Genomic DNA, 14,168 nt, shown 5'->3' on the forward strand with positions numbered 1-14,168 from the left:
CCTGAAGGAGGAACTGGAGAACTAGTGGTTCACCACCTCCTCTTCTTGACCATGATACTGATTTCATTATCTTTGACTATTGGGCCGGCAGAGATTTTGCTAGAGATTTTTCATATGTTTTTTCTGTAGTCTCAGTTATAGTATGTTCATCTATAAGTGTCAGTGTCTCATTTATTAGAAACAGATCAGATGCAATATTGTAGACTCTCAGTCACATAATCATCATGTGCTCCTGTTTCGTCTAATACTATGTACTCCGTATGGGTGGGCATTTCCAGTCATATTAGTAGAAATCGCAAATATCTTTTTTGGGTCAAAAGCAAATATTTCGGGATGCACCACTAGGAGCTATAGCTTCTGGTCGGGTTCAGAGCCTAGAATTTAGAGGGAGTCCGTAAGCCTCATTGCTCTCTTACAGTGCCGTTTGTCCAAGAAGCGCAACCCACGGCATAATAACGCCATAGTTTAAAAACAAGGCAAGTCTTCTGTCTGTGTCGCCTCAGAAAATAGATCGCCATTAAACAGGTATGATACAACAGTATCTCAAATATCTCGACCTTACACACTCGGACATCAGGCTATGGGCTGGCGCTGCGGTTGCTGATTTGCAAGTCTTCTGCAGGCTAGGGGCAGGGTGGAAAGTTCGCTGGACACACGTCCAACAGCAATATGCACAAGTTGAATTGCGCATCGTTGAGCACTGGTCAGGAAGCGGATCATACGGCCACAGTCCTACAGAGAGTAATTTGAATCCGTGCTACCAGCATATTTGGAAGCAAATTCCCCAGCTCTTTAGTAACGGGTGCGGTCGCACTGATGATTTGGTTAATACCTGTCATGGAAGGGTTGCACGAAGTACGCAGCATTCCGTGTAGCAAGATTGTATAAGATTGCTCTCAAACTAGTTCATCCTGAAATAGACCATCAGGCATGAAAAAAAAAACATGCACCGGAGTATTAGAAAGAGCATCAGTAAAATCCTTTGCTGGAAATGAAATCCGTCGCAAAAGGATGGATTGGTAAAGGATTCCTTTAGAGCTTGAGGCGCTGGAAAGGAGCTCGAGGGCTAGGATACTATTGCGCACAATTGCGGAGAGAATTGGCATACACTATGAGTGTTTGCCAGGGAAAAGGACTTGGATAGTCGAGACCAGATTCGCAGGAATGGCAATGAGGGCCACGCAAGCAGAGAAAACCACCCCCAAACTTACCAGCTGCCAGTTGCTTAAGCATAAACTTAGCGGCCAAGCCACCCACTGGCAATCTGCTGGCCGCGACATTCCTTCTCTGCGGATTCTGCAACACAGACGGTCTTGTCAGGCGCCCGCCAGGCTTGTCCGATGGGGTTTAGCGCGGGCGAACCAGCGGCGGCGCGATTGGCCATATTCTGCACAAGCAGTGCTCTGCGCTGATTTGTCACTTTAGCCGCATTGGGCCCACGCAGTGACGTGACGAGGCGCGGCAGACGCGCTATAAAAGGCTGGCAGCGGCGGCAGCACAGAGACGGCATCTTTCTCGTGCGCGCGCGACGCCTACAACCAGACACGACAGGACACTCTCCAGGTCTTGTACGAAGCCAGCGCCATGACTACAGGCAGGCCAGCATTGTCGCGGAGCCGCGTTCGCCGCACCGCAAAGACCCAGCGCGATCCGCCGCCAGCTTACCCTGAAACCAACGTCCTCCTACGGGATGCGAAACTGCGACGACCCATGCCCAGCTATTCTTTTGCAGTTGATCAGGAAGCGCTCGTCCACGCTCTTCATCTCATTTCCTCCCATCCCTCCCTCACGCCGTACCGCCGGCTTGTGTACCGCACACTGCTATCCGTACCGACTGGCCGGTGGACCACCTACGCTGTTCTGTCCGCTCATCTATCGTCGTCTGCGCGCGCGGTCGGCAACGCAATGAAAACCAACCCGTTCGCGCCTGAAGTTCCCTGTCATCGAGTCCTCGCGACCGACCGAACGATCGGAGGGTACAAGGGGAAATGGGGCAACGGGGGCCAGTATTCCGTAGAGAAGACGAAGCTGCTGACGGGCGAGGGAGTGGTGTTTGATTCAAAGGGCCGCGCAAGTGGCGACGTCTTTCGAGAGTTTGTAGATATGGGGGCGTGGGTGACTGCGCGGCGGGAGTAGGGAGCGGGAATGGCCATGATTATCCGCTGCGTGCTCCAGAGGTCAGTATGTGCAGATGGATGTACCTACACACTCTACATACCACGTAGCCGTCCATGCAATCATGCCAAAAAGTGGCTGTCCCGCGCCCTGGCAGGGCTTCCAGGTCCCGAAGAGATGTGATGAACTGACAGGGTCAGAGGTGGCCGAGACGGGGCTTCTTGGCGCGGATCCCAACGCGTTCCATCTGTCGAACGTTCGACGCCAAACGCTTCAACGCTTCCCCTGATGAAAGAAATCCGCTCCTCGCGGGCCAGCCAGACCGGTCTTGGTGGCGTCTTGTCGCAGAGCCAATTTTTATTCTCCTGTCTTGGCTCCGACAGCTCCTTGGCCCTTCATCACAAAGGCTGCCCCCGCCTACGAACATCCTCACGATGCAACGGCGTCTGGGCCGCCGAGCCAACCCGATACATGGAGACAACCTAAAGTGCACAAAGCCCATGATGTTCCGGCCAGACCGGGAAATAAAATGACTGGGACTGCCTCCCTAAACCAGATCCAGCAATGCTTCTCAAACGCGGAGCTCGCCCTCTGTCAGCCGCTTTGGAAAACACCTGCAAACCAAGCCGCTCAAAGGGGACGCCCCTCTTCCTCGCATTGCTCAAATCAGGCCTGGAATATCAGCCCATTCCTTCTAGGGGCCTCCAAGAATGGCACGAACTTACCCGTTTTCATGCTGGTTGAATCACCGTTGTTGCACACTTGACACATGCTGTACAAGCATCCGTCCCCTACCTCTTCGGGTGCTTGCTTTCTCGCCCGGCCAGCCTCGCCAGGGTGTCACGGCGCATGCTACATGGCCGCCGCATATATAGACCCTCGTTGGGCTCCGCCCCGCCTTCCTTCCTTTGTTATGTAGCTTGCTGGTGAATTGTTGTTCAGGGAACACATAATATTCAGGCTTCCTCTCCACGCTCTTTGCCCTTCCCTGCTTTTCTTCTCTTTGAAAGAGAAGCCCTTCTCTTCGTTATTTCGTTCATTCCTTCTACTCACTTAAGTGTAATTGAGCCATGATGTTGCTCCTTCCAGTCCTTCTTCTACTAAACGTCCGTTCCGCCCTCTCCCTTTGCTCCCATGGCACAGTACTTCATCCTCGCCGGGAGGGCGGGATTGGAGAACTGCCGAATTTCGACTACACTGCCGCCCGGGGTCCAACAAATTGGCAGTCCATTTCCCGTGAAAACATTCTTTGTGCTACTGGGTTAAGACAGTCCCCTATTAACTTGGACCAGAGTATTCCTATTGAGCCTGCCGGTTTCATTCGTTCAACCATTCCCAGGCAAGATATTCTTTTCCAAAATCTCGGCACTACTGCAGAGGTTGTCCTGGAAGGTACCACTCTTGTTGGAGGGGTTGGTGAATTCAAGCTGGAGCAATTCCACTTCCACACCCCAAGTGAGCACCGCATCGGAGGCCAGTTCTTCCCAATGGAACTGCACTTGGTCCATTCCCAGATCGGTATGTTTTCCTGCTCTATAGTATGATTTGTCGACTAATTCAAACGATAGGTAACCGCGGCCAGATTGCTGTTATTGTCATTCTTTTCCAGGTTTCTGGTCGTGGCGGCTTTGGCGATCTTGAGCGCATCATTTCCCAGTCCAACCGCATCCGCGATCGCGGTCAGCAGATTAGTATGCGCCAAATGGACTTCGGTTTACTCTCGCGCTCGATCTCTACTCTTCCTTCCTTCCGCTACGTAGGAAGCTTAACCACTCCTCCTTGCACAGAGGGAGTCATTTTCCTTGTTATCGCGCAGCCTCTCTCCATTGGTGTCGACTTCTTTAATACTCTCAAGGGTGTAACTGGATTCAACTCTCGCTTCCTCCAAGGTGGTATCCCGTCTCGGCAAAACGTTCTCCTATCCGGTCTTCATAACGTGGGACTGACGAACCAACAATGTTCGCGACTTACTGAGGGACTTGAGCTTATCGGAGAAGGTGGTCGCGGAAGAGACGACAGACAACGTCAAGACGCTCAACGGGGCCAGCGAGGCCAACAAGGAGAGCAGAATGGCAACAGAAACTCTACACGACTTGCAAACCAGCCATCGCAAGCCTTGAACGCCAATTCTACCGGGCTAGGACGACTTGAGGAGACTCGCACTTCAGCAAACGTCGCCACCGGGACTGCTGCTCTAGGTGGCCAACAGCAACAGAACCAGAACCAAAACCAAAACCAAAACCAGAACCAGAACCAGAACCAGAACCAGAACCAGAACCAGAACCAGAACCAGAATCAGAATCAGCAAGATGAACAAGAAAGACAGCGGCAAGAGGAGCAACAAAAAGAAGAGGAAAAGCAGAGACAGAAAGATCAGCAGAAACAACAACAGAATCAGCAAGATGAGCAACAAAAGGAGGAGGAAAAACAGAGGCAGAAGGACCAACAGAAACAACAAAACAAGAACCAGAACGAGAACGAGAACCAGCAAGATCAGCAACAAAAAGAGGAGGAAAAACAGAGGCAGAAGGATCAACAGAAACAACAAAACCAGAACGAGAACCAGAATCAGAATGAGAACCAAAATCAGAATCAGAATCAGAACAAGAATCAGCAAGATGAGCAAGAAAAACAGAGACAAGATGAAGAGAAGCAGAAACAAAAGGACCAGCAGAAACAAGAAGATCAACAGCAGAAAGAAGAGAAGCAGAAGCAGAAAGAAGAGAAGCAGAAGCAGAAAGAACAACAGAAACAAGAAAAACAGAAGCAGAAGGATCAGCAGAAGCAACAAAATCAGGACCAGGATCGTGATAACCAAAACGATGATCAGCAAGATCAGAATGATGCAAATCGCGGCCAAGCTGAAGAGCTTGAACAAGCTCAGCAACAACAACAGCAACAACAACAACAACAACAGCAGCAGCAGCAGCAGCAGAATCAGAACCAGCTTATTGCGAACCAGACTGAAAATGGTGCAGCTGGTGCCACAGCTCAAGTCATTAGCACCGGGGCTGCGAGTCTTTTTGGCCGGAGGGCTTTTTAGGTAACTCTAAGCGTAAGCAGTCCGTATTGGTGGCTCAATGGTGGTGGCGATGACGACGAGGAGGGAGAAGACGACTTGATGACCTATTTTCTACACTTTTTTTCGACTTCTTAGTAGGTCTGTTAGTCTTTATATAGTTTTGGCTATTGTTTGCGTTTTTTCTCCATATCAATATTAAAATTCCATCCTATTCAAAAACTATCTAAACGTTGCAAGGGGGGTCTTTGTACTCATGTAAGGAATAACTATAAGAGCTGGTGTGCAACCCACAGGCGAGCTGTGTAGAGTGAGCGGGTATCTTCCACTCAGATTGCCTTTCAATATGAGCACATAGCCAACAAAACAAAGAGGCACCAAAACCGCGGCTAATCTAATGGTATGACCATCTCACTCCACGGTTATATTTTAAATACTCCTAGAGATAGCCACGGTTCGATTCCCTCCATGTAAGTCATTATTGACTCGGGGTGTTTCTAGGGAATCGAAAGGACGTAGCATCGAGCGGGCTTAGCGCTGGTGAAATAAATGGGTACTAGTAGCGGCCGATGCGAACCTTTCTTTTTATATTTTGCCTCTTTGCAATAATCTCCCTCTCCTGTCGTTTTTCTTGTATCCTTGCCATTGCCTTTTTCTTTCTCTCGTAGGGCACAGCCCGCACATTCACAAGCAAGAGATATAAAGACAGAGGCGGCGGTAGTATCGATATGTTATCCCAATGCTGATGACATATAAATATACCAAAAGCCACAAAATAGAAGACATGGAAGCATTGATGGCGCTTTAAGAGTCGAAGGGATAGTCTTCTCTAGCTGTCAGTAAAGCATTGTGGCTATCACAACGCAAAATTGCTTCATTAATCGAGATAGCAAGATATAAATGGGGGAATTAGGCATTCGCAAAAAGAGAGATCCACTAGATATTGTAATGAAAACCAACAGATGTTGATTTCATGATAACATGGCTCTCATAAATTAAATCTTCTACTAACACCAACATAGAGTTGTGGAAGAAACGGTAGGGAGCATAGATAAATATCAAACAGGAGAAGTGAAAACAAAGATGGAAGATAGAAATTTTGAGCATTGGTCTCCATCGAAAAAGATCCTGAGAGTAAAGGGGCACAACTAGTGTTCGTACATAGAATTGTGAAAACCATGAACCAGAAAGAGATAGTGTCAACAAAAAACGTAGTAATTAGTCTATTATAGAAAAATTGGACAATCAGGAGGTCCGTCATAGTGAAAATGCAAAACTAGACCCGTACAGATCCAACGCTATGCAGATAAATGCTCACTGGAGAAAGCAGCAGAGAGATAATACAGGCAAATTGAATGGGAGAGGCCGATTAAAAAGTTGTATATCGTTTGAAAGTCGTTTCTTCGCGGTGCGGAGTACTCGGGTCCAGCCGAGTCAGTAGAGAGGCACGCAAGTAGCATTCTGCCGGCGTAAGCTAATTGCGCTAGGATTTCGAAGACCGCTTCGCCAATTTCATACAATGAAATTGACGGAGATGTTCAATAAGATGATCCTGACGCGAAAAGCCTTGCTCTCCTTTGCGAGTACACCGCGGTTTCGGGCAGTCTAGCATTACACCATCACGAAAGTGAACTGAGACCTGGTGACGGCTTAAGTCTGCCGGCCGACTAAAGCTGCTCTCGCAACCTGGGTGAACACAAATGTACCGAGGGCTAGATACCACTTCTTTTAGTAGAAACCAAAAAAATTGACGTCAGGTTTAAAACATACCAGGATTGCGACTCCGGTTTAGATGACCGGGACGTGCTTCTTTTGACCTGTGGGCTTCCAGGATCGTTCTCGTGAGCATGATGACCCGTCGAATTTGAATAACTGGTTTGGGAATGCGAATACGAGCTGTTATTGTCTGTATGGTAGTATACGGAGGATGTGCTCGAGGTGGTTTGTCTTGAGCTATTGCTGTCCGATGAAGCAGAGTAACTCATGGGCAGTGCTAGTGACCGATCGTGGGATGATTTGGGAGATCGGTTGTAGTTAGAGATAGCGGGAGAAATGTAATCCTGGTATGCCATAGGTTTTGGTGGTACGTCCTGGCTGACCGGGGGAATTGATTGGCGGTAGGAAGGCTTATTATAGTAGGACATGTGCTCTTCAAGAGTGACAACTTGGTATTATTGTCAACCTTGTAGGGTACACTGGTCTAGAAGAGGTAGAGAGGATATAGAAATAAGGATATATAGAACGAATGAAAGTCTGACGACCAAAGCTGAAGAAGTCGGTCAACAAAGAAAAATGAAAGTGGAAGGCGAGGGGAATATATATTCTGAGTAACATGATTGTTACTCCACGTCTGCTCCATTTTCTGGGCAGCGAGAGACAGCATGGCGTGCATACAGCAGATGAATGCCACCCTACGAGGCCCGAACAGGGAGGATAGGGCTTGAGGCTTGGAGCAGCCTTCCACGTGATCGCCATCTCGGCCTTGGGCCCCGTAAAGCAGAGTAGAAGCGTTGCAGGAGAGTGAGCGGACGTGGAGAGCGAAACACAAAGACGACGGAGAGACATGATAGGGATGGAAGCCTGGAATGGAAAGTGAAGCAAAATCGAGGGTCTGCCCTCTGACTAGGACAGGTGAATGGTATTGGCTGTGAAGGTGGAAACAGCTGTATCAGAACCAGGGTGACTACACAAACATGGTACGAAGTGATTCCGCGAGTAAAGGCACCAGTGAAACGAATAGCACGTGGAGGGTTGAGGTCTGGGTGCACAGCCCCTCCTTTGCTCTGCGCGATGGTGGAAGGCCCAATCGGACCGAAACAGCAGGAGACGCAGTTGGAAACCAAAGACGAAGAGATACAAGCATCGCGGGAGCAATTAGGTTGCCAGATGGCGACTAGGTTGGCAAGGCTCAGGGACCCGGTAGGGCCCAAAAGGCGGAAAATCCGGGGAGCTAGCCCGCTCGTAATCCTGGGGGGATGTTGCATATAGCCTTACTAACGAGCCGGCCTGGGTTCCGCCTCATTTTTATCATTTTTATGATCTGAGGAACCATCCCGTGAGATTTTCGAGGTAATTACATCGCAAGCTGAGTTAAGGGCATTCTACCAGCCGTGGGGCTAGGGGGCAGTCTCAGCGGGCGGCAATACCGGGAAAAATAGGCACAGGGCGGCGGTGTATAATAGCAAGGCTATAATGAGCACGCACTATTGGCATAAAAGTTGACTGGCGGGATATCGTGACCCAGCCGGCGGGAATAGGGTCCAGATCTCGCACAAAGGGCAAGACAAGCACCAGGTTTCAGCCATTTCATCGGCAGAGATGTCGTGGTCCAAGGACGGGTTCAGAGAAGCGTTTCAAGAAACAACCAATAGCGAGACCGAGGGTCAGTGTTTCAGGGAGGAGGGGAGAGCAAATAACGAGCTCGCAACGTAGCCAGGCTGGCGGTGCTGCGGGCGGATGAGTTGTCGTGGCCGTCGATGTGGTTGGTGGAGGATGGCGAAGGCGGTGAATTGGGGCCCGACGTCACCGACCAACACTAGGCTTTGTATGGACTAGGCGCCAAGTAATCTGCTTAGATAACCACCTCGCTAGCTGAGTCAGGTGCTTTACGGAGCAACTACGGAGTACGGAATACGCATTTTAATCTGCGCGTTCCTGGCCCCGAAGATCGCTCACCATCTGGCCCTGGGGTTCTAGATCGCTAGGTCTACAGAGTAGCTATGGCGTCTTTGAAACCTGCCTCTCTGTAGCTGCATCGACCGCTAAGGAGAACGAAGATCTCTTGCCATTTACAATATTCGGCATGCCAGTACAAACGATCATTTCTATCGCAGAAACACATCCTATTCAGCAAAATCCTGCCATCAAGCGTGCCGTGGGGCTCTCCAGGAGACATGTAGTTATATATGCACTCTGGCCTGTGGCCCTACAGTGACCTTGGCACCTCTCTTCCATCGATTGTTTTGACTGACAAGCTGTTTTGTAGCATGGTGGTCAAACAGTGCAAACGCGGGCAAGTGAGGCAACCAGGCAAACAACACAAACTAACCCTTTGTGACGTGGGAGCATCGCGATGTCCAGGGCGTCTTTGTACTGAGGTGGCCTGCTTTCGCTTGGAAATCGCCGTTGCCCAATAGAGAGTGCCTGGAGGCGATACTGGTCCCTGACCGGCAGCCCAGCCTGGTTGGCAACCGAACGCAGGGCATCATCGGCGCGGACAGAGCATCCAACAACTCACCGAGCTCTCAGGAGCTAAAACAGTGCGCTGCTTTCAAACAGGACGATGAGAAAAGAAAGCAAACAAACAAGAGGTCACCGTTGATACTCTCGGCCCTGACAACTCGCCACCCTTGCCTTGCTTCAGGCCGCTGCATCTCGCTCCCAGCTTTCCGCCTGCCATGCACGCTACATCCCCGCCAGCTCCATTGGTGCTGGTGTCGATGCCAAGCGAAATCCTTCTCTCCATCGCTGACCATCTCCCCTCAGAGAAAGACATTGCCAGCCTCGCCACCGCGAACCGCCATTTTAATAGCCTATTGACCCCGTACCTCTACACCCACAATGCAAAGCACAACAAGGATAATCTTGCTCTCTGGTGGGCCATCCGTCATGGCGAGAGAGCCACCGCCGAGAAATCCCTCGACAGTGGTGCAGATATCAATGCAATGCCTGATATCAACGATGACGTTCCTTGGCGCTCTCCCAGTCCACTCTCGTACCTGGCAGTTTCGTCCAGACCACGAAACATCCGTCTGTTGCGCGAAGAGTTATACCGCCAATATGTGGACCGGCACCTTGCACTAGTACAACTCTTGATTGACAGGGGTATGGACGTTGAAGCCACAAGTATCTACGGGGGGCAGACTGCGCTTCATATAGCTGCTAAGCGGGGTGACGATGAGGTTGTTCAATTGTTGATCGAAAATGGCGCTAATATCAATGCCGTTTGCAGCATCGGCAATACTGTTTTGCATTACGCCGCCATGTCCTGCAATGTCGACACCATCAACTTACTTATCAATATGGGCCTGACCGTAAACTCTAACCATGAGACTGCTTTCACTCCACTCCATGCAGCGGCATCAGTTCTAAATGAACATGCAATTCGTGTACTAATTGACCGTGGAGCCAAAGTGCAATGCATCTCTTCAGATCTGACCTCTCCATTGATCTTGGCAGCAAGTCATGAAGACAGTGGTGCCGCGCTGGAACTTCTGATTAAGAATGGTGCTGATATCGATCATGTTGGCCCTTTTGAAAGCACAGCCTTACACAAAGCCGCCGCTCTGAAGAACGTCACGGGAATGCGTTTACTGATTAGGTACGGCGCGAAGATCAACGTGCGCGACCAGGATGGCAACACACCGCTGCACATGCTCTTGCGCCACAGAAATTTTCAGTCCAAGTTGGACCTGCTTCAGCTGTTTATTGATAATGGCACGAATGTCAATGCCCCTAATGAGTTCGGCAGTGTACCTTTGCACACTGCAGCGTCTATTGCAGAAGTCGAACCCGTCAAGATATTACTGGAACACGGGGCCGATGTTAATCGAAAAGATGACCACGGCTATGTGCCACTGCATCTAGCCTCCAGCGCGGTGGGAATTCAAAAGGAGTTGGCAGCGCTACTACTTGAAAATGGGGCGAATCCCGTGGCGCAGACTGACTATGGGCAAGTCGCGCTGGTAGAGACAAGCTGGCGTGGCAAAGCGGATAATGAGTGGATCCGAGCAGCGCTGGTGAAATACGGGAACGGGAACGGAAACAGCAAACAGAATTGAATGCGCTGACTGCCTTCACCAAATAATAGCTTCCAACAAGGTTAGGGGTGCCTGGATGTATGTACCTATATACATACATACATTTTTGATGTAGTTTAAAAGAAATAGTCGGTGCCTGCCGCGGGGGTTCATTGTGATGAATTCCGTGGATAATTCTATTCCTCGCCCTACAAACTCGTGCCCGATCCCAGGAACCCTCCAATCAAATTGCAAGGCCTGTAGTTAACCCCCGGACGCCTTGCAAATCGCGAAACGAACCTGTTCGTTTGTATAGTTGCTGAACTACGGAGCACTCTGGAGCCCGCGGGCCACGTCGCGCACTGCCGATCCGCACGAACCAGCGTGATCTAATTATATCCCCTTTCCTACCCAACACGAAGCGATCGAAGCTCTTCGTTCTGCTTGATCGCCACGTAGTTCCAGGAACATACCCAACCAGTATGTTGTTCCTGATTTTGGGGCCGACCTGACGGGAATCCGGCGAAGCGGCTGCGTGGCGCAGTGACGGAGAGAGATAATCAGGGTTGCTCCGTACCAGTAGGTAGTGGGCGATGCCAGTGCCAGGAGCGCCCGTCGTCAATCTATGTAATTCAGAGCAGGCTAAATTGAGTACTAGAAAATTAAGGCCTGTCAATGCAGAGCGAATGCAGTTCTGCCCCCTAAACAACCAACTCCGTGGGAAGAATTTGATTCGCGTCGTTCTGTATGTACTGTACAAGAAAAGAGTGCACAGACAGAGTGCGAGCTCCTGCGGGGGGCCTGACCGTGTCGACCTCTACAAAAATCCAAGGTGTGATTAGGTTGGAGAGTAATTTAGGGCTACCACCCGAATTTCATCACAAGAAACAGAGAGTGAGCCAAAAGTCAAAGTCAAAGTGGTATGCCACTCGGCGGCCGTTGTTCAGACCTAATAGCACGATTCTAGTCCCATCCAGTAGCAATCCGTAAAACCTTCAGGAGCTCTCATTCCAAAAAAAAAAAAAGGATTAACTAAACAGCTCCATTTCCTCCCTCCCTGCGCCTCCCAAAGTTACAGATTTGGAAAAAACTGATATGCCGGGACACCAAACAAGGCAAAAGCTGAAAGACCACCCCCAGTCCGTTTGTCTTGTTGATGCTGATAAGAGCGAAACAATGAATTCAGCCGAGGAAATTAGAAAAAGGGAACTGCAGGGACGCAACTAGAGGCCGACAGACGAATTTACATACAATAGTCCCTATTATACCCCACTTACAAATCATCCTCTAAAAACTTGTAGACGAACTTGAAGTCTGCTTTTCTTCGGTTCATCCTATATCCAGTCAATTAGCATATATTCGAAATTTAAACACAAATAGCAACTAACCATGTGCTCTCATAGTCAAAGAAACGGTATGTCCCTTGTTCAAACTCCTCGGTAATCGTCTTCGGTTCTTCATGGCGTTGAAACCATGTTTGATACTGCTTGTGAAATCGCCAACTTTGATTCTTGAGGGCTTTAGCAGCAAGTGATTGCTGATATGTTGCTTGGCGGTAGTAAAATATGTAGAACAGCGTGTCGGTTTCAATCCGCCCATTCTCATATAGCCTTGGGTCGTCAAAGATAGGGAGTACGTCTTGAGGGTAGTAGATTGGAGTATTATAAGGACTTTGGGGGCTGTAATGGCGGGGCTTTTCAGCATCGTTAGGTTCTGGACAAGTGTTGTGTGAGGCTACCAGTAGTCTCTGTGTAGATCCTGACTGGGGGGCGTTTACGCGGGATTTGGTGGTTTCGAAGGAATGTATTAAGTCTTGAAGGCCTGGGGGAAGATGGTAGACAGATTCTTCTGCAGACACGCCTTCTCCCGGCTCACCATTCGCGATTTCTCGTTCGCTCAATGACGGTTCTTTCGATGGCTGAGGAGCCAGTTGCGATTGTTGCTGCTGCGAGGTTGTTTCAGCAACTGCCATTGCTGGTGTGGGTGGAACAGTACTTGGCTGACTGGCAGCGATACTACTCGTCGGAGACTTGGACTGGCTGCTTACATCGTCAGCATTGGCGGCATTGTGTATCAATCTCTGGACAGGTTGCGCAGGCGCTACCTGTGGAGAGGCTGTTGATGGGGGTTTCGACACTGGCAGCACGGTTGATATTGCAGGGCTGGCGCCTGGCGGAGGTGGTAGCGGCGCGATACCAACTCCATTCTTGTCGCTAGCAGCTGCTGCCGCCGCCGCAGAAGCATACTTGAGTGTTTCTCCGGGTAACCTCACAGGCGGCGGAGCGGCCTTCACTACGGCGGCAGGCGCGGGGGGCTGGCCGTTTAGATTAAGCGTAGCAAGTGCTGATAAAGGTGACTTCATTTGCGTCGACGAACGTCTTGGAGGCCCACTGTCTACCTTGGTCCTTCGTGGTTCCGTAGACTCATCGTCCTGTATGGATTGTGTGTCTTGTGACGATACACGATCGTTCTCTAGACCCATTCCGAACTGAGCTTCGTCGTCCCCTAGCTCAATATCATCGTATATTGTTTCGTCCTCTCCACAAAAGTCCGCATTATGGCCGTCTTCGGCATAATATTTGATAGCTTCTTTAATATCAAGCACTTGACCAGTCTCCACATTGCCATTCTGTAATGAACGGAGTAAGAGTTCAAGTTTTGCAACATGCCATTTATGCCGTTCCGATATCCTTGAAATATCCGCTAATCTAGTTGCCTTGCCCGCGTCTTTCTTACCCTTTTTCATGGTCGCCTGGAGCATTTCTTCCTCTGCCTCCATAGCTTCGATCTTTTGCTGAAGTATATCTACTGTCGACGAAAGGAAGTCACACGTTTCTACTCTCTCTTTTTCTTTTGGGTCTAGCCTCGCAGCGGCTGATAGCCCTTCTTTCGAGTAGGCTTTGGTTTTCATTTCTTTCTCGACGGCCTTGAATTGTTCCATGCACTACACATCATGTTAGCGTTGCATTCGCAAAGAAGCCATTCGAGAGCAAGGTCGCATACTGTTTCTATAGCTCTCCGCTGTTCTAGTAATGGACCCTTATCTTTTACTTCGTTCCCAGCGGCCCATGTCTTAATTTGATCACGAAATCGTTGTAGTTTTTTGATCTCTCGCTTTAGGTTATCTTCGAGCTTGTCGCGTTGAGCAATATTCGTCGTAGTCTTGATCTTCTCATATATGCCTTCGAAAGATTGTATACCTTCTGCAACCTTCTTGAAGGTACGATCGATTTCCTGTTGTATTTTTCGAGACGTCATAGCTGCTCTTCATACCAGAATTGACTCGAGGATCGTGG

The 14,168-nt window shown here is 49.6% G+C and overlaps 3 protein-coding genes across 3 annotated transcripts; 2 read left to right on the plus strand and 1 right to left on the minus strand.

Annotated features, from left to right (window-relative positions):
• Positions 1-3,188: 3,188 nt before the first annotated feature.
• On the plus strand, positions 3,189-5,158 carry LOZ57_005318 (uncharacterized protein; the record flags this gene model as incomplete). Its single annotated transcript, XM_049254349.1, has 2 exons — positions 3,189-3,633; positions 3,684-5,158. The coding sequence occupies 2 exons, from the start codon at positions 3,189-3,191 to the stop codon at positions 5,156-5,158; spliced, it is 1,920 nt and encodes a 639-aa protein (XP_049106653.1).
• A 4,373-nt stretch (positions 5,159-9,531) lies between these two features.
• Positions 9,532-10,914, plus strand: LOZ57_005319 (uncharacterized protein; the record flags this gene model as incomplete). Its single annotated transcript, XM_049254350.1, has 1 exon — positions 9,532-10,914. The coding sequence occupies one exon, from the start codon at positions 9,532-9,534 to the stop codon at positions 10,912-10,914; it is 1,383 nt and encodes a 460-aa protein (XP_049106654.1).
• Positions 10,915-12,238: 1,324 nt separating this feature from the next.
• Positions 12,239-14,130, minus strand: NOT5 (general negative regulator of transcription subunit 5; the record flags this gene model as incomplete). The annotated part of the gene is made up of 2 exons (XM_049254351.1): positions 12,239-13,816; positions 13,876-14,130. The coding sequence occupies 2 exons, from the start codon at positions 14,128-14,130 to the stop codon at positions 12,239-12,241; spliced, it is 1,833 nt and encodes a 610-aa protein (XP_049106655.1).
• Between the last annotated feature and the right edge of the window lie 38 nt (positions 14,131-14,168).

The sequence above is a fragment of the Ophidiomyces ophidiicola genome, assembly GCF_022830035.1.
Source record: "Ophidiomyces ophidiicola strain CBS 122913 chromosome Unknown scaffold_26, whole genome shotgun sequence".
In the NCBI taxonomy this organism is placed as follows: domain Eukaryota; kingdom Fungi; phylum Ascomycota; class Eurotiomycetes; order Onygenales; family Onygenaceae; genus Ophidiomyces; species Ophidiomyces ophidiicola.